Consider the following 21,894-nt stretch of genomic DNA (forward strand, 5'->3'; position numbering starts at 1 on the left):
TGTTTCTTATCGAGATGAAGGAGATGAATGAGTCGGAAAGATGATCAGTGGACATGAGAGAGAAATGAGTGATAGAGTGAGAGGTATTAGAGAGAAGAGAGAAAAATATCAAATAATAAACCTTCTTATTACGAATCTCCTAAAATCAGCCTTAATGATATATTAGGAAAACATGTCATCTCAAACAACATATTTCGGTTACTCTTGGAATACTTTCCAGTCGGTTACAAAAGTTTAATGGGTACAGGATCCGATTTCATTAATTGAAAATGTTCTAGTACCTTTTTTTTCAAATAACTTCCGCATATATACTGAATACTTCATATCAAAGTAATCTCATTACTCATAATTAATATATATATATATATATATTAAAACATTTTCCATATATATATATACATACATATATATATCTATTACCTCTACATATATGTGTGAATAAGCAAGCAGGTCCTCTATATTTTGTCTTCTAGCAAATTTGCTTAGTGTGCAGTCCGTCTCAGCCCGTCTCTGTATTTTGTCTAAAAAAACACTTCGCCTTTGCCGCCAATGCAAATGACATCATATTTCAAACATACTTCAACATAGTTGATGTAATTATATGTCTATAAAATCTTTTTTTCTTCATCAAATATGTTATCCTTCTAATAATCAACCGCCTCCACTTCTACGTTCTTCTTTTACTGTTCGAACTAACCAATCAAAATTTAATATGTGGCCAAAAACGTGGCATCTATTTCTTGCATGCAAGGGTTAAGCCACTATAAATTATTTCGGTATTTTTTTATTATCAACCGCCTCCACTTCTTCTTCGGCTTCTTTGTTCTTATCGTCATTTTAATTTCCTTCTTTAAAATTCCATCTTCTCTACGCTCAGAGAGAGAGAGGACGAAGTGAAGTCGCCGAATTTTGTTCAAGAACTCCAGCGTCGGAATTGACGACGAAGAACCGACGAAGACGGAATTCGAAGAGAAGAAAATCTTCACCTGTGTTCGACTATTTCACAAGTTGACGCCTAGATTATGTTCCTTTTTGTCCGAGAATCTGAAATCAAATGGGGTTTTGATTTCTAGGTTTGAAATTTTTTTATTTCAGGATTTTGAAATTGAATGTTGTGGATTGAAATTTCGATGTAATTTAGTCAGGTGTCATATTGATTGACGAAAACAATTTTGTGCCTTTCGTTTAGTGGTTACTAAGAGGAGTGATTTCAAACTGTTTGTTCATGTTAAAGTGAATCGAATACTTTAGTTGTATTTTGTTTTCATTGAATAAAAGAATAACATACCAGTAAATAGAAGAAGCTAATTTACGTTAATACAATGCGAAGTCTATCACTCAGAGGCTGATTGAGAAATAGAATAACTATCATTATATATATGGTTTTGTACGCACGATTTTTGTCCCTGTCTTGCACAGAATCGAACACTTCCTTTCGGTATCTTGAGGTTTGTTATTTTTTTCCCCTTCGGTTCTAAGTGTTGATTTTTGTGTTAAGACTTCTTCAATTCCAGTTGTTACTGAGTTATTTTTTCCTTGTTTGATATATTTTATTTATTTGTTTTGCAGTTTTATTTCAGGTTTTTTTTTTTTAACAGGGCTTTGATTATTCTCTGGCTCATTGTTTCCGCTTTGCCGTCTTCTCTGCTGTCTCGACGTACGCTGTTGGCGCTTGGATACATCGACATCGCCGGAATCGCACGAATTTTCTGGCTGTCTTGCATTCCTTTCAGAATCACGAGGTTTGTTATTTTTTCCCCCTTTAGTTCTGAGTGTCGATGTTTGTGTTAGATTTATTCGATTCCAATTGTTACCGAGTTATTTCCTTTAAACGAGGCTGTGATTAATCTTTGGCTTGTTGTCTTCGTCTCTTCTTGTTTGCCACCATCTCCGACTTATGTCTCTATCGCTTGGATCCGGGCAGTTTCTTTTTTTCTTCAATTCGGAATTAGTGTATTTTGCCTGCGTTGTTGAGAGCGAGTTTCTGATGTGGGAAAAAATTGAGTTTAAAAGTCATTTTACATTGTCATCATAAGTGTTAAGGAAAAATAAAAATAGACACCCTAAGAAGGTTAAAGGTAAAATACAAGACAAATGAAATTCAGGGGACAACATGTAACAAAATCAATTATTCAGCAGGAAATGTAATTAATCCTGTTGAATAACAGAAATAGAAGAATATATGATGTGCCTGCAAGGATGTAGATATAATCAACAATCTTGCCTTGATAGATTTATTAGGAGTTGATGTGCGTGCAAGGTAGGAAAAATAAAAGCAAGATGCCAATAAACTGAACTTGTTAATAGAAACAACACTTCTATGGGAGAAATAAAAAATATTTAGAAGTTTACCTCCTTTTGTAGCATAGCTGATATTGCTTCTGATTTGTTACCAAGAGCGGAGATGCCTTCTCAAGAGCTTCCCTTTGTCTCCTAGAGCTTAGACGCTTTTCCAAAATCGGAAAGAGATTGCTCGATAGTCTGGGGAAAAATACATTTTTAAACCGCACATATTTATCTAACACTTTCAGTTAAAATACACGCTTAAATATGGTACAAACGTGCATCGTCTATTGAATAGATGTAAGATTGTCATCACCTCAGTGTCTCTTTAGAAGATAATATCCATGTTCTCAAGCTCTAATATTTGTTTTGAAAAGAGGATTGGTTATTTTCTCTCACTTTTTCTTTGGTTCAGTTTTATTCCGTTCATCTGCTTTGGTTAAGTGATGCGTATACATCTAAATCTTATTCGTTTTTTTCTTGTGACACTATTTCTTGACTGGTTTGAGGGATAAACTGTATGTTGATGTTAAAGTGAATTGAATACACGAACTATGCTTTTTTTAAAAAAATAAAATAATAACATGTTACAATAATATCACTCAGAGTTTGATTAAGAACTGAGGTTGATTAAGTACTGATAATTGCGGCAAATTATTGCTAGGCGGTGATCGATCGAACTTGTTGTGCTCATTATCAAAGGTACGAAATGCAGGGTCCGGTCATTTAGCTCTCACGACGGTAGTAGTTTTTGTTTTTCTGTTTTAATCTTACATGAAAAAGAAACATGTGCAAGTTTGCCGAGGTTGGTCTCATGCTGTTTTTGCTGGTGTTGTACTAATCATTGTATGTATATATATATCATTGTGTATACCTACATGTATTTCACAAGGAGGTATTTTGCAGTTGCTGATATCTTCTTGTGTAGGAACAAGAAAGTCACGTCTGGAGTTTTTTGCATTATCATAGGCATCTGTGTCCAGTTCGAATTGGCCGAATAGCACTTGCTCTCTCCTCTTTGGCATTTATTGATTCTTGTGCTCGCATTGTCATTGTGGTCCAACGCTCTCAAAGCTAAACTTATATTTTGTCAATTACTTTTCAAGCTCATCTTTTCTCTTACTTTATTGTTCTTTTGATAATGAGTTTCTAAACTCATTTTTCCAATACATTACTAACTCTTGTTTAAATCTATCTTCTCTGCATATTTATTCCTAATCAATTTTAGAATTAGCAACAACAATTATGTGGTGACCAACACGTGCGAAGCACGTTTCCTCCTTCTAGTATATATATATACATAAATAACAAAATAAGTGCTAAATCAGGGTTGTGAAACGTATACATATACCACACAAACGTTTCATATTCTTATATAGATATATATATATATATATATATATATATATATATATATATATATAATCTAATTGAAAAGTATATTTTATCATCTGAACGTATACTTCCTTTTATATGAACATATACAAAATATATATTTCTTTTAAAGAGGACCCTAATGTAACTATCATTCTTTATATATTCAACAATTGTATACATCCCTTGAATACTGTGTGTATATTTGAACGGAAATACCCATAAACACATAAATTAAATTTGACAATTTATATATAAACGCAAAAATTATAAACAAAAAATTAGCAAAATAGCCAAATCAAACGTATGATTTGCTATTTAGCCAAAGTTTTGTTAATACTAAGTAAATAGCCATTCCGATGACGTGGCCCAATAATAGGTTTTTTTCATTTCCGAAAATTGCCCATGAGCGTTTGAATTTTGAATTACTAATTTGAATTTTCGGATGAAATTTATTCCCAGAATTATTTGAATTGTATTTCCTGATATAAGTGTGAACAAAATTTTAGGCTATTAATGATCCCTTTTATTTTAGGAACTAAATGAACGTGGCAGTTGTAATTTTTTTTGTTTCTTTTTATATATTATTTCTTATATTTTCGGCCAGATTTATATTGCATCGTCTATTATTTAAACCCTATTTAAATTCGCAATTCTGATGCCCAAAATTTTTCAAACGTTGTTACATCTCTCTTCTCGTCATGTCTGGGTTTTCGCTTATTGAATCAGGTGATGAAAGTTTTTTGATTTTATTGTTGAGGTTTATCACGGTTTATTAATTTATTTACGTATATTTACATTGCTGTTATAATGCAGTGAAGCTTTTTGAACGCCAGTGGCGGGAGAATCACAATTCAGGTGGTGTAAATACATAATGTAATTTAAATGATTTACAAACTGTTATTTACGATGATCTTGATTTGAAAAACTTCCCAATGAATTTTGATGTTAATGTCAATAACGTATTTACGCGAAAGGATGTTCTTGTGGTCGCTATGAGCATGATTGCCCTTCGTGGTAACTTTGAATTCAGGGTTCAGAGATCTAGCAAAACCCGATATACTATTGTATGTTTGAATGTTGGATGTTGTTGGATGATGAGAGCGTCTGTATGTTCTACATCAAATATGTGGGTCATTAGAACGTTTGTAAAAGAACATAATTGTTACGGATCTTCCATTGTTCATAAACATAAGCAGGCGTCGTCGTCGTTGATAAGCAAGTGTATTAAAGATGATTTTAGGGGCTCAATGTCTGATAAAATTTCAGCAGTTGGTGCTGTTGAAATAATGAAGACTCGGTATAAAGCTGATACTAGTTATTTCAAGGCGTGGAAAGGACGTGTAGAGGTGCTAAAAGAGTTGCGTGGTGACTACGAAAAATCATACAGTCATTTACCTATTATTGATGATTTGATTGTTGAAAAGAATCCAGGTATTTTCGATTTTTAAGTATCACTCTCTGGCTTTTAGTTTTTCTGGAAAAGTATATTTCCGTGTGGAATAGGATTTGAATTGTATTTACATTGATTTATATCTTTGGCAGTTAATATATCTTAACTGATTTACTGTTCTTATATTTACACAGGTTCATACTGTGTTACAGAAGTAAATCCTGATACGTCATTCAAATATTTTTTCTTGGCTCTTGGAGCATCGGTCAATGGATTCCAGTATTGTAGGCCTGTTATTTCGGTGGATGGCACATTTTTGAAAGGGAAATCACATTGTACGTTACTTTTGGCAACTGCTCAGGATGGGGATAATCATTTGTTCCCATTGGCTTTTAGTATTGTTGAGTCTGAAAATGACAAATCTTGGAATTGGTTCATGGTGCAATTGAGGCATGTTTATGGGGTTAAAGAGGACCTGGTATTTGTATCGGATAGAAATTTGTCAATCCCTAAGGCAGTTCATGATGTCTTTCCTGAGGCCAAATTTGCTCTATGCATGCAACACTTATGGGCGAACATGAAGTCAAAATTTGGGAAGTCTTTCAGCCAGCCTTTGTTTTATAGGTGTGCTAAGGCTTACACGCCGAAAGAGTTTGATTTCTTTTTGAACATTATCTCATGCTCTAATAAGAAGATCAAAAAATATTTGCTACGGGCCAATCCAGAATTGTGGTCACGAAGTCATTTTCCTGGAAAGAGGTTTAATGTGATGACTACCAATATTTCGGAGTGCTTGAATGCAGTTTTGAGAGAAGCAAGAGGTTGGCCTGTGGCAATGTTTGGTTTGTGTTATCGTAGTCTTATTCAAGACTGGTTCAATAAGAAAAGGCTTCTCATTCCAAAAATGCAATCAGGCCTTACAAATACTGGTCTAAAGATGCTATTTGAGTCCTAAGAAGCTTCAAGGACTATGAACGTAAGTTTATAATGAATTTCGAGTAAATAATTGTAAAAAAAATATTATTTACGAACGTCCATATATTTACAGATTTATGCTATTAACGAGTGTCAGTTTGAAGTTGTTGACGGTGCTAGACGCTTGATTGTTGACACCAACACAAGATATTGCAGTTGCAATTTTTGGCAACTGGAAGACTTTCCATGTGCTCATGCTGTAGCTGCTTTATATCATAGGAATTTGAGGCCCATTGACTATGTACCTGCATATTATTCTCAACAAAATTATTATGCAACGTATGCCATAGATGTAGTTCCTGTTTGCCATGATGGAGTTTTGGAGCTGCCACTAGATGCTGTGACAATACCACCACCGGTTCAGAAACGTTTAGCTGGGAGACCTAGGGAGAAAATGTTTCGTTCCAAGTCGGAAAGAGTTCAGCCGTATCGACAAAGATGTAGCAAATGTGGGCAACTAGGTCACAATAAAAGAGGATGCGTGTAGTATTGTTGTTTTTTAGCTGCTGTTTATTTACGATGTTATTTAATTGTTGTTTTTTGTTTTTTTACAAATAAAGGTGATGAACTCTTTTGTTTGAAATTTGTTTTTATAATTTATTATTTTAAATTTATTAACAACTATGTAAATATTAACATCAGTAACTTGATATCTATAGGGATCAGTAAAACTATGTAAATATGATCAAACCATGTGATTTGTTTACATATTAATAAGTTGTAAATATCTCTTGTAAATTTTAAGTTGAGTTCTGTGGGGATTAGTAAACTTATGTAAATAATGTTGGTTGAGTGTTCATTTACATTCGCGTCGATAGGTTATTTACCCAGATTTACATAAGTCATGTTTCAGTTTAACCCATAACATCAAAATATATATGTCTTAGTAATGACAAAGTTTACTCATATATATGTTTCTTTGGATTAACGAAGAATCCAAAGTACCAAAAGAGTTAGCAAACATAAATCTCAAAATACACATCATTGAGTAATAGAATAAACTTTGAAATCCTGATGGTGAATTAAAAAGCAAGATAAAAGGTTTAGACATCGTCGATGTTGAGGGAGAAACTAGACTGGCTGCTTGGATTCTCATCAACATGCTTTGTTACTTTCTTCTTCGTGACATATGGTGAATGAAACATTGCTGGTTTCTTTATAACGCGTTTTGGTCTCTCATTGATGGCAAGCTTAACTGCAACAGGTTCGCCGTTCTTCTTGAGACGCTTTTTCACCCTTGTTTCTTCCTTTTCGGTTGGAGCTTTTTCGTCACCAACCTGGGGGACCTGTGTCGCAGCAACGATGTCCACGTTATCCAGCATATAACGCCAATCATCTTGTAATCTCTTCAACGAGTCCTGGAAATATTTTTAATCATTTATTTACAAAAAGCCTTAAATTGTAAATATAAATTTGTGTAACATACTGGGCTGTAATTCACTAATTTGTCTGGTCCCAACAGAGGTGATATGTCATGCTCCATAATGTCCTGGTTAACGATTGCCATAAAATGGTTTCATATAAATATTAGAATTACTAGTACAAAAGAGAAGAATTATTTTTTATTGACGTTTTCTTATTTACAAACATTACCGTTCCCTCTCTTTGGATGTTTACGTCTATGGACTCAACTGGCTGAATTGAAGATTGTCCTTCCTCACTTTGATTGTTATTTTTATTCTTCTTTGTTCTCATTTTCATCTATAAAGTTATAGATAAGTATAGACTATAATACTTGTAGGTGGTTCATATCTAATAGATAAACAATTGGTTTATGTTATTGAAGAGGAACCTATTTCCATACCAATTTTGTCAATGTCAATTGATATGACTTGATTGCCTCTTCCAATACTTCTTGTTCTAGCTGTGCATTAGATTGTGCCACGATGCTTGTTGCCACTTTGTTTTGTACAACAGTGGCGTCTTCAACCTGCTTGCATATGTAAATACAAATGAATGTAGTTATACCAATGTTAATATATGTTAATACTTCTGCATGTGCCGACTTTACTTGTGTAATTTCTTTTTCAGTACTGACGTGTGTCATTTCTTGTTCAATCTGTGCATTAGGGTCGGTATTCTTGACAATGTTTACTTCAACCTGTGAATTCATAACGTTAATCGATGTTAATATATAGATTGTTGAAGTTTTCAGCTACTATTAATACCTGGTTCATGTCCTCCTCATCACTGTCGCGCACGATAACGTCTTCGGTATTATTTTTGGGTGTTTCTTCAACCTGTTTGACAGCCGGAGTTTTTGTTCTTACCATCGTGAGTTAGGTGGTTACGCCCTGAAACAAGTGCATATTTATTAATACATACTTATATATATATATATATATATATATATATATATATATATATATATGTAAATAAGTTAAGGGTTGGACAACGTACGCTGTAAATATGTGTTAATAAACACTTTTAGATAACCAAACATAGTAGTACTTAATATTAACACACATTAACTACAGATATTATCAAACCTACATCCTTGTAATATCGAAAGACACCAATTTAAAGTCATTAAAAGTGGTATTAGTCATAAACTACCACACATTCAAACTACTTTCAATAGCTTCACAACATGCTATAGACATTATACATCAAGTTTTAGACATTGTACTCAAATCACCAACATTGCCAACAATAATGTATTTCGGCAACTTTGAAAGATTGACACACTCAGATGTAAATGTCGGTGGATCGAGCGCGCATCGGACACGAACGATCGCTCCGATGCGCCTCTTTTGAGATTATTCCACCATATAACCATATTAATGCGGAAAAATAATTAATTACGCTGATCATAAGCTAATTAAATTATGGTTATAATTAACAAGATCTAGTTATGTTTAATTAATTTAATTCACGAGAGCATATAAGTCAAGCAACCGATATAAGAGTAAACGAGTACTTACATTGATTTTCGGTTCAGCTACAGAACGCTCCAATCCAATCGCGTACTCCTTGCGTCGTCTTGATGAAGGACTCGAGGATGATACCTTAGTCTTCCGAAACGTAATCTCCGAGACGAATAAGAAAGATGAGTGGGCACAGTCTTTATCTCACTAGATCATGAAACTAGGTGTTTCGAGATCTCTCTCTTATTTTTACTAAGAATGGAAACGAATTTCCGAGGGGAGGGAGAGGCAGATGCACGGCCAAGGGAGGCTAGTGATGCACGAAATTTCTCTAAAAAATTCCTTAAAATAATTGCTTATTTTTGCCTTCTCATGAACCCCTATTTATAGTAGTAAAAAGGAGATATTCATGGAATCTTCCAGAATATTTTATTTCCTTTTATTGTGTTCACACTAGAGGATTTAATCTAGGCCCTTGGATCTCAACAAGTGAATCCTACATTTTCTCTCATCCATCAGATCAATATCTATGATATATTATTCTTTTATTTAAATAGAGAATAATTTATTTAGTGAGATAATAAAGGAGAATATATTATTCTCCTAAATACTTTCCTTTAAATAAGGAGAAAATATAGGACAATATCTTATATTTTTCTCTCTCTTTTATTTAAACAACTAAAGAGAAAATATTGGTAAATACCAATTATGTATATTTGAATTTGATGGCACACGGCTAAGGAGATTTGCGCAAACCCTAGTGCCAAATAACCAAATTCGAATTTTCCATGTGTGCAAGGCCCGATTGCTTAAAACCCAATTAATCATTTATTTACTTGGTCCAACAATAAACAAATAATTAATAATTGTTTATTTACTTGATCAAACAATAAATAAACAATTCTACCATAAATATTTATTTAATTCTGCGGATACCCGTTTTCCAGAATTAATGCTGTCAATCACAATTACAGCAAGTGAGATTAATAATGATAAACATTATTATACGAAAGTTCTTATCCGCCTTTATCAGAGCCGAATCGGGGACTATGGACCTAGTAATAGGAGCTTAACAAATCCGATGAAAAAGACGAAATAGTCCTTTCTCTTTTGTCCATCGATTCGTCTAATCTTGGTCAAATACTCCACCTTGTAAGCCAAGACTGAACTCTCCTTTATACTAGAATTATATTTACTCATCATGACGAGTGTCCACTGATATAGTCAGTTCGTGATCAAGATCCTCCAGGTTCAACCTGTGTCAAGAGAAGTCAATTTTTCCGTTATACTTCTCTTGATACATATCAGCCCTAAGCATTGTTGCTTCCCAAGCGAAAGATTCTTTCGAACGTTACTTACTTCGAAAGTGCTAGCAATCTATCGGTTATGGAATCAACCCTTAGGTGAGAGAACATTAACCTTCTTTCAGGAAGGCTGGATTCCGTATCTGTAAATCATTTCCCACTCGAATTATGCTCTGAGAAAACTCCCAAGACATAAGCTGTGATTAGCATGAATAGCCTTTTAGCGAATGAGTCAAAGAGCTCAGTAACATAACCCAGTGTCCATGATCACTTCAGGATTTAGATCAAGTCTCACTGTGACCATCATAGTGGCCTCGGTTAGTGTGTCGTAACGGTCCTTAAACGACACATCTACAACCAAGACATGTCCAAGTCGTACACTTACCACAAGTGTAGAATGCTCCCACATAGTGATCAACCTTCACCTATGTGTTCCACATATATGACTTTAGATATAGTTTTCCAGGCGTATATCAGTAATCGACCATGTTTTAGCACACCGCCCGAACTTAGGTGCCCAGCACTTTAGATACGGAGGCTATGAAAGATAGTTCGTTATTGATTTTAATTGTTTAGAACTCAACCCACTAATCATATAATGCTAATAAAGTAATCTTATTATCGAATTTAGTAATCATTATCTTCAAGTGGGCAATATTCCCAACAGTAAATATGTGTAAATAAAAAAAGGTAAAAAAAATCTTAGACTGTCTGATATTTACTCAGATTTACTGCAAAATATGTCGACTCCAATTTTTTCTTCTAACATCCAAACACCAAGTTTTCTAAACGCATTCACAATGGTATATCGGGAAAACCAACACACTAATACATGATTTCATATTACTGCGCATCAAGATTTATACATCAAACCCGTTCCAACAACATTTAAACATTCAAAAGAATTTACAATAAACATAATAATCACTGAATGACACTGGATTTTGTATTTAAATCACAATAGTCGGAACCCCCAAATTTCATTGTGATGTATAGAGTTTTGTGTAAATTTTAGGATTAAAGACCAATAATCCACGGATTCATTACACATATGGAGAGGAATGTTCAATAACATCTAATTTCAAAATCGATTACAAAAAAAAAAATTGAAAAATTTTAATATGTAAATCAAGGTTGAACATTAGTAAAAAAGAGTTCCAATCGCAAAAAAATAACACATGCATACCTGTTACAGCCGGAGGAAGGAGCTGGTCTGAAAAATAGTTGCAGTTCGTCGGTTGTCACCAAAATAATTACAGTTCATCGGAGAGAGGAGCTTGTTTATGAAAATATTTTTGGGAGCGATTTTTTTTCTTAATGGCAGAGTAAATATCGGAGGGGAGATGAACGGTATTAAATGCAGTTATTACTTTCTCGATTCCCGGAATCACGTTACCTATTTTGTTGTTGTTGTTGTTTTTTTTATTTTTATTTTTTAAGTAAACCGTGTGTTATGGGTGGGAAAGTCTGGGAGTTTTGGTAAATTTAGGAGTGTCTTAAATGATATCTGGCTATTTATTTAGTATTTGCAAAACCTTGGCTATTTAGCAATTCTAAAGGTTTGATTTGGCTATTTTGCTAAATTTTTTCTTCTAACATCCAAACACCCAGTTTTCTAAACGCATTCACAATGGTATATCGGAAAAACCAACACACTGATACATGATTTCATATTACTGCGCATCAAGATTTATACATCAAACCCGTTCCAACAACATTTAAACATTCAAAAGGATTTACAATAAACATAATAATCACTGAATGACACCGGATTTTGTATTTAAATCACAATAGTCAGAACCCCCAAATTTCATTGTGATGTATAGGGTTTTGTGTAAATTTTAGGATTAAAGACCAATAATCCACAGATTCATTACACATATGGAGAGGAATGTTCAATAACATCTAATTTCAAAATCGATTACAAAAAAAAATTGAAAAATTTTAATTTGTAAATCGAGGTTGAACATTAGTAAATAAGAGTTCCAATCGCAAAAAAATAACACATGCATACCTGTTACAGCCGGAGGGAGGAGCTGGTCTGAAAAATACTTGCAGTTCGTCGGTTGTCGCCAAAATAATTACAGTTCGTCGGAGAGAGGAGCTTGTTTATGAAAATATTTTTGGGAGCGATTTTTTTTTCTTAATGGCAGAGTAAATATCGGAGGGGAGATGAACGGTATTAAATGCAATTATTACTTCCTCGATTCCTGGAATCACGTTACCTATTTTGTTTTTTTTTTGTTTTTCTTTTAAGTAAACCGTGTGTTATGGGCGGGAAAGTCTAGGCGTTTTGGTAAATTTACGAGTGTCTTAAATGATATCTAGCTATTTACTTAGTATTTATAAAACCTTGGCTATTTAGCAATTCTAAAGGTTTGATTTGGCTATTTTGCTAAATTATCCAATTATAAATATCTAACCATATTTTGGGATTTCATATACTCTTTCAAAAACACTTTCTCTTATAAACCAAGGCTAACAAAGTCAGATTACATTTCTTTCTGCAAAAGTGTCTGAGAGCATGAGAAATCTATTCTCATGCTCTTCAGTTAGTAAGAGGAAAATTCAATCGACCCACTACACGATTCAAGGATCCTTTGAAGCTCTTGGACGTATTGGACCTTGTCCTAACCTTTCTCGAGCCTTTTTAGAATCTTGAAGAATGATTTCTCCTCCCAAAACACGATTTAAAGATTACTACGAAGTCGTCAGATGCTTTGAGCCTTGTCCTAAACTTCTTTGAGCCTTTTAGAATCTCGAATAGTGTTTTGGTCAATCTAAGACTAGGCACATGACTATTCCAATTAGACTACATGTTTACAAATGTTAAATCCAAAAAATAACTTAAAATTTTGGCACTAAAAGGAGGAGATCCCGAGAACAACCACGGGCTCTCCCGGCAACTCTTTCTTCTCCAAGAGGAAAGCTTCTTCAATAATCTAAGAAATTCTACTTCAGCACGCGAAGTAAGGAGAACTACATGATATGTCAAATCGTTAATCATTTCCGAAGGTGCTACAACAAAACCCTTGGTCGGTGTGCCACCGCGAAGCCCTGCACCACGGCAAGCTATTGGCCGGCAAGGCATTGCAAAGCCTCGAGACACATTGGACTCCTCGGCGAGCCAAAGCGAAGTTCTTGGCCAGCGAGCCATCGCGAGGCCCCGCGCCACGACGAGTTCTTGGCGGACAATCCATGTGATGGGGCGCAGTCCCCGACAAACCTCTTGGAAAGGTGACAGGCCCGAGCCACGACAAAGTTTCGATGGACCTCTCGGCGAGGCGATGAGCCTCAAACCATGAGACGAAGTCTCCGACTGACCTCTCGGCGAGGCGTATTACAAGGGTAAAAATATAATTTTATTCTATAATTAATTTGTACTAAAGGTTAGTGGATAGATTAATGATATTGATTATGTACATAGTGGGGGAGCTAGAATTTGCAGTCAGGGGAAGAGGTTGTGTGAAAAACATTATTTATGAGATATAGATGAAAAATCATGAGATTTCTGGACTAAAAATGCAAAACTCGATTAAGACATGGGATGCAAATTATAATTTAGAAAAAATTAGAGGAGTATGTGACATCCTTAGTTGGCTCCGGCTATGTGCAGTGTGCACCTGTGACGACCCAACTTTTCGGACCGTCTTACTTTACTTATTTCTTTTACTTATCAAAATTATGTATAAAAAAAATATGAGATTTTTTTTTCTATCATATAATACTCTTACAAAATCGTAATCTGGAAATTCGCGGATCATATATATATATATATATATATATATATATATATATTTTAATACATATATTCTCAAATACCATAAAGCAATAAAATCACACTAGTCCTTATCAAAATAACTTGGTCAAAAGTATAACAAATAAATGAATAAAAACTAAACTTTAAGCTTTGATCATGGTAAATCTTTGACTTGAAAATATTTTGACCTTTACTTGAAAACTGGTATTTTAATATCAACTTAATAGAAAATAAATTATAATAAATTTGTTAATCAAGCTAGGGATAAAATGATACAAAACTATAACATACTACTTAATCTATATTAAAACTTTATTTTAGAAATTATATTAAATCTAATTTATCTTATGCTTAGCGGAAGTCTTTCTTACGTAGTTGCAACCATAACCCGACCCTTTTGCTATCGATGCCGCTGGTCCATACTCATCACTTAGCAGTAAGTTGTTTACCTACAACATATACGTAAAATTTTCGCGGAAATGAGCTATCGCTCAGCGAGAACAATATAAAACTCAAAAAACAAGATGAGTGATGCAATGCATGAACCGGTTATTAATATTTTCATTCTAATAGTGAAATGGTCTTTCTTAACATAAATCATATCATATTTTATTCGGGGCTCCCCTAGAGTAGTCGTACCAATTTCAGTGTACACTTTGGAAACAAAGATATGAGGTTGCAAGGTCCCATACTTTACTCCATCTTATGAACTTATAACATATGAGAAATTTTCCATTTGGGCCCGTAAGTCGGCTCGGTATTACTCGAGGCGGTACAACTCTCTTATTTATCTTTTCACTTTATTATTTAGGTGACATGCAAATATGACATGTAATATAGATAACCATCATACATAACATCAGACGTGACATGATTATAACTTAAAAAAAATAACATGACATAGCTTACCAATGCATATGAAACATAACATAGGTCAACAGAAAATGTTAACTAGCATCTCATACATCATACATAAATTTACTTAGCATAAAGACATGCGCAAACATCAACATACATAATGTCATATAAATTTAAAAAGATGTCATTATTACTCCATCATCATCATGTATCATATCATAAGCTAAAATTCATAAACGTAGACATGTAATCGCATAATATACAACAACTCATAAATCATATCATCGTACTTAAGCATATCATATCATGTATCACGTGGCTTATAACTATAAACAAAACCACATAATACTATCAAACAACCACGTCATGAATTACAAAACCCATCTTAATTTTATTTAAAACTAATATGTGCTGTAGTGAGATTGTTCTCACCTGAAGTTGAAAATTACGATCTTTGATCGTGAACCACTTAAATGCTCTACTCGGTTCAAAACCTGCAAAAGAGTTGAAAGAAAAGCTTCATAATGTTTTATAGATCCCAACGTTTGATAGGTATTTTTTTTTTAAAGAGGCTATGGTCTAAGCTTCTTTTGTTTTGCACAGAGAACAAGGAAAATGGAGTTTGGGAGAGGTATGGAACTGAGAGAAAATGATATTATGCACGTCCAATGAGAGCAGCATTTCCAAATTAATAATTATTAACCTTTTACAAAAGCTAAAAATTAATGCCATTAATTCCCCACTTTAATTCTTTTAAAAGTAAACGTTGCTACGTATATATACATAATGAATATATCCGAACACACATATACTTATATATAAATCCGTATACACTAACGTCATATTACTATAAATTTGTATAATTCACATTACCACTATTTTTATTGAGATTTGATTACAGATCTCTTTCTTTATGTGTATTTGAGTCAACACATATAAAGAGCTTTTGTCTTAACTCAAAAGAATATCATATATTTATTTCTTTTTTCAAAACATTCTGAGAGTACTATATATATATATATATATATATATATATATATATATATATATATATGTAGATATACTTATATATGTATGTATAATTTATACATTCCCTACAAAACTCTTCAACGTGTATACATATATATTAAGACGTTTTTACTATATTTTGGTAACAATATCTTAATATTATAATGGATTATACCATACTGAATAAATAATGCATACTAGCACGTAAAGATCTAACTAAAAAGAAAAAAAATCACATCACCAAAATTAAATCTTTAATGATGAATTTTTTTTTTTTTTTTGGATTTCACAGCACCGATAAAATGTATATAATTTTTATATACTGATAACACATACTATACATTAGGTCAAGTGTCAATGTCACGAATTAACACGTTATTTGAATTAGAAGAAATGATATATTATGACATTTAAGTCATTTGTAATCTTCATTAGTTTCATCAACGAAAAGAGCTACAACTATTTAATTAATGCTTGATTTACTACAAAGAGTAAATCACTTCACCTTTTTCAAATTAGTTGATTATGTGCTTCCGTATTATGACTTCTTGCCTTCCTTATAATGAACCATAATTGTTCGATTCGATTTTGGCTATTTTTATATTTAAATTCGATTTTTCGGTTTTTAAAAATTTGGTCTAATAATAGTCTAATTTAGTCCAAAATCATAATTCGAATATCCAAATATTCGATTTATCCAATTTCTTAGATTCAATATCCAATTTTAATACTGAATTTTAAAAACTCGATTATTCGATTTTTTAAAATTCTAATCCTATTTTGATTTCGGTTTAAAGAGTAATCCAATTCTTAAAATCCATAATCACTTTGAAACTAGTTTTGAATCCATACCCAGTTCTTAAATGATAACAATGATCAAAATCAGAGTAAAAATGAGTCATACAATAAAAATAATCAGTTAAATATCCGATATTTGATATTTTCAAAATTAAAAACTGATATCCGCTCCAGTTTTTTAAACTAGATTCTATTTTGGTTGTCGATTTTGTTGGTTCCTTCTGGGGTATATCATCTTAGTTTGGCAAAACTGTGTGTTCTACGTGGTTCAAGACGATGCGCAACTATTTGTTCAAGATTTGGGTTGCACAAGTCATGTGGTATGTTATGCGCAAATTGAACAAAAGAATATTTTGTTTCTAGTTCAGATATATTCGGGGATACGATGGAACTTGGTTTCCTGGTCGATTTAATTCACGGAGATTCTATCATTGACTCTAATAAAACTTGACTAGAATTTCATTAGATCAATTGGCACTTTTAGGTCAATACACGCTGACCTTATTCTCGAACAAGTCTCTCTACCTTGGAGATCTACATCGACTACTGCTTCAAGATATATTGCTAATGTTGTGCTTTATTTGTATATGGTTTGTGAGTGTCTGTGCTTGCGTTGGCACGCTTTAAAGATCTTTGGAAGAAGGTTGTGTTATCTTTGGAAGAAGAGTCGCGCGTGGAAGTGAGAGAGAGTCTCAGATCTAAGGGGAGTTTATACTGCAATTCATCGGAGATTGGAGGATACAACTATTTGAGAGGGAGTCTGCAAACCAAATTTATTGTACCTCTGATTATTGTATTGAACTGCTTTACACCACCGGACTTATCATTCCCGTGAGTAGGTGTTTTATCATCGAACAAGGTTACCAACTCTGTGTCCTTTTTATTTTATGTTTGTTTGATTACTTGCTTAATTGTTCTTACACCAACATATAGTTTTTTAGCTAGTTGTTAACCAATAATTGAATAACCTTCTCAATACACGTTTAATAATTATTTCAATTGGTATTAGAGCAGCTCACTTAATACACAGAGTGTGATCTATTTTCTCTACTACCATGTTTTGAGATGAACATGAAAGAAGGATAGAGCATTGTTCGACCTCCAATTTTGGAAAAACCAAACTATGGCTACTAGAAGGCCAAAATAAAGGCTTTTCCCAAGGCGATAGATGAGAGAGCTTGGAGGGTTGTTGAAAAAGTATGGATTGCTCCCACAGTTACTAATGATAAAGGAAGACAACCACGTTGATTGCGGATAAATGGTTGGAATATCAACACATGGATGCCATGGGAAACTCGAAAGTTATGAATGTCATATTTTGTGCAATTGGTGAGAACATGTTCAAGCTAATCTTTAACCGTGAGATTGCAAAGGAAGTATGAGATATCTCCAAGTTGATCATGAGGGTACATATAAGGTCAACTCTTCTCGCATTTAGATGTTGACAACTAGATTTGATACTCTGAAAATGAAGGATGATGATACTATTTCTAAGTTTAATGCTAAACTATATGATATTTCTAATGAGTCATTTGCCTTGGGAGAGCCCGTAAAAGATGAAAATCTTGTCAGAGAAATGCCGAGATCTCTTCCAAATCAGTTTGCTATGAAGGTGACTGTTAAACAAAAATTTCACGGTGTGAATTACATGAAGCTTGATGAGCTTATGGGGTCCTTCAGAATTTTTGAGATGCACATGGATGAAAAGGATGCAGAGAAGAGAATCAGAATTATGGGCCTCAAAAAAGAAATTGTTGTAGAATCTGAAGATGAACATGCTAGAGCAAATTGCTTATCTAGTCGAGGACTTTGGTAAATCTATGAAGAAGGCATCGATCTACACAAAATGTGCAAAATAGAAGACGCAACAACTTCCATAGAAGAAACAAATTTGGTGACAATGGTCAGGATAATTGATATGTAGTCATGAGTGAGAGCGATGATGACTCTTACAGCAGCAAACAAGATGATGAGACTTACAATTATCGCGCTTTCAATGTTGTTACAGATGTGAAAAAAATGAGAAAGTTGTTTCTAGCCCAAATCAGAAGTTGGTTGCACACCTTCTTGATGACTAAAGCAGTGATGACGAAGGTTATGTTACTGAGGCAGATATTATCAAGAACTACTTTTTGTTGCATGATAAGTATGTCATTGTTATTGACAACAACATGAAGCTGAGATAGAATGTTTCCAATATGAAACTTGAGAAGAATATCCTTGAGAAAAAGATATTTTGCTTGATCACTGAAAAAATGACAATCAACTAGTCGAAGCTCCCCATTTTTCATTTCCATGTACACAAAGTCGAACTATGTGTTAATGTCATATGAAATCGCTGCTTGTTATTGCGGCATAACGTCATTCCACAATGGAATGTGAGGAGAAATGTGAAGTCGTACCAGGCCCTCAAACTGTCGGCAAACGTGCCAACCTTTTTACTCTTCTTGACCTTCTCACCATGCGCCCTCTTCTCGGGTGGAAAAAATGGCCATAGTACCGAATCAAAGAGCTTGACCACCTTTTTTTCCCTTTCTCGTCCTCTGAGAATTAGCACCCGTCGTAACACTCAGTAATGTAAATAGAGGTGTCTCCCGCGGATCACCATGTCCACCGCCTTAACTCGTGGACATACTGCATTTGGAAAAAAATTTAAAAAATGTTCCTAGTTACACTATTAATATAACTTAGTTAAAAATAAATAAAAACTAAAACATTACTCAGTTGCCATCATCACATATAAAGTTAGCCTCTTCTATCTCAATATCATCAACATTATCTCTAACAAAACGAGACACAGCTTTCTCGTGTTCTTCGTCATCTATAAATCAGTTGGATTATCTTCACTATCGTCATTCACAAGAGTTTCTTTACAATTTTTGTAATGATGAGATAGAAAATTAAAGTCAATTCGCAGTACTGACAATGGAACTACAACCAGAGACAAGACGCCGATGTCAGGCAAATCTCACACAAATCGATGATTATAATCTTCAACGATATCATTCCCCATCATCAACATTTCTAGGGTCATTCAAGTAGAAGACTTGTTTCGCTTGAGCCGTGAGTATAAATGGTTCTTATGCGAACCATTCTTTTGCCACATAAGCACTCGTCGTTCCACATATGTTATCTGCTCTTACTCATCTCCATGCGTCGTGCTTGTAACCACACTAATGACATCACAATAATACGACTTGACAATCATGTCGATAATTCAGCACGACATCATACATCTTTCCGTAGAAAGTGTAGTCATCTACAAGTACGGACAAACCGCTATTTTGAGTAATACACATCTCATCACGACGAAAAGTGATAAACTTCATCCCGTTGATCACACAGCTCGGATACATGTAAACGTTCTGAAATAGTTTGACTGAAAGAGTGTAAAGCTCTTCAGATACATCAGATCCCCCGGCTTTCATATCGTATATAAGAAATTAAGAAGAATATATAATTATAAGTGTCATGCTGATCTAGTTGACCGTTAATTATGATACATACCCATTTCGCAAGATCTAGTTCATGGCCTATTAGTAATAGAGGCACTTTGGTGGGATCCTCACAGACAGAAAAACCAGATTCTGAATTCTTTCCTATGCGCCTCCTCAACATTGGGCCGACCTTAGGATACGATGAGATCCCAATGCTCACCTTTTTTATAACATTAATCATCATTGAGAATCATTATGAAAAATTAATGATTAAGTAAAATTCACATCATGCTGGGATCAATTTCGGTACAATTAGTCAAGATTTACCACTCTGCCATCTCTCTTGATTTGTCGTCCAACCGGGTTGGATTCATCATTCCATAGGGCACACACTTCTTTGAATGAAAAATAAAGAGCTCGCAGGACTGAACGATTTCATTCGAGACATCTTCAAATACCTTGCGATAAACTCCAAAGCTTCTTCCACAATGTAAGCCTCGGCGATAGAGCTATCTGGTTTAGCTCTATTTCTAACGAAATGCTTTAACGTTCCCAGGTATCTCTTAAATGGATACATCAATCGCATATGCACCAGATCACCTTCAAGAGCTTCCTCTGGTAGATGCATCGTCACATGAACCATGATTATGAAAAATGAATGCGGAAATATGATTTCCAATTTACACAAGATTTCAACGATTGCATTTTGCGCTTTCTCGAGATCATACACTCATAAGGTTATGTAACATATGAGCTTAAAAAAGTTACTCAACTATGCAATGGTTACTTGAATTTTCTTCAGGACATAATGACCGATACCCACAGCCAACAATCTTAGCAAGATCACGTAAAGGTCATGAGTCTTCAACTCCGTCACCTTCCCATCAGCATTGATATTTTTCTTCAAATTTTTAGCAAGTCCACCGAAAAACTCCACGGGCTTGAGAAACTCAGTAAACTCCTTCCTCTGCCTTGGTGTTAGAATGTATGAAGCTTGCGGTTTAAACCACATATTCCCATGCTTATCCAATCGTAAAGTAAACTTGATTTCAAGTTTTCCAAATTCCACCTCGCTGTCTCGGGTCGCTATCCTTCCCGTCAATGCTGAGCAGCGTCCCAAGCAAGTTTTCACACACATTCTTCTCTACGTGCATAATGTCAAAGTTGTGCTTCAACGTCAGCTTTGGCTAGTACGAAAACTTGTTATTAATACTTTTCTTGGTCTATTTTAGTTCGCTCTTACCTCGCTTTCATTTTGACCCCCGAGAGTTTTGCCCGATGTCGTATCAGGAAAACTGTTCAGCTGTTCGATTATCTGACTCGCGATCAATCTTTTCAGAGGCCTATTTTTCTCAACACGCATTTTGTAGTGGCCATTGCACTTTCTCATATGGTGAGAATCTGGAAAGTATTGACGATAGTCGTAATACATGACTATTGCTTCTAATAGGCAACTCGGGCGTGCCTTTGGTGCACGTCGCGCACGCAAGATACCCTTGTCCAGACCATCTTTATAAATTTTCACGTGCCAAAAATTCATTGATCATCCAAAAGAGGGGGCCCACAATCAAAAGACTTCATTGTTCTCGGTCCCATCTCGCAATCGAATGCCTGTTTCCCACAACTCTTTCAGTTCCTCAATGAGTGGCTGCAAGAACACATCAATGTCTTTTCCAGGCAAATTCGGGCCCGGAATTAAGATTGTTAACATCAAATACTCAAACTTCATGCAAAACCATGGTGGCAAATTGTAAGCGGTCAACACCACCAACCACATGCTATACGCCAAACTCACTTCCCCGAAATGGTTGAAACCATCGACAACAAGTCCAAGTCG

The 21,894-nt window shown here is 34.4% G+C and overlaps 1 protein-coding gene and 1 long non-coding RNA gene across 2 annotated transcripts; both read left to right on the forward strand.

Annotated features, from left to right (window-relative positions):
- Positions 1-499: 499 nt before the first annotated feature.
- LOC149385353 (uncharacterized) lies at positions 500-3,380 on the forward strand. The gene is made up of 2 exons (XR_016301381.1): positions 500-1,742; positions 2,948-3,380. It is a non-coding gene; the product is annotated as an uncharacterized LOC149385353 (long non-coding RNA).
- Positions 3,381-4,907: 1,527 nt separating this feature from the next.
- On the forward strand, positions 4,908-6,512 carry LOC149385354 (uncharacterized). The gene is made up of 3 exons (XM_089626305.1): positions 4,908-5,091; positions 5,245-5,882; positions 6,099-6,512. The coding sequence occupies exons 1-3, from the start codon at positions 4,908-4,910 to the stop codon at positions 6,510-6,512; spliced, it is 1,236 nt and encodes a 411-aa protein (XP_089482431.1).
- Positions 6,513-21,894: the final 15,382 nt, after the last annotated feature.

This window comes from Urtica dioica, chromosome 9, assembly GCF_054948205.1.
Source record: "Urtica dioica subsp. dioica isolate 48M chromosome 9, U.dioica_male_clone48M_v1_H2, whole genome shotgun sequence".
NCBI classification, from domain to species: Eukaryota; Viridiplantae; Streptophyta; class Magnoliopsida; order Rosales; family Urticaceae; genus Urtica; species Urtica dioica.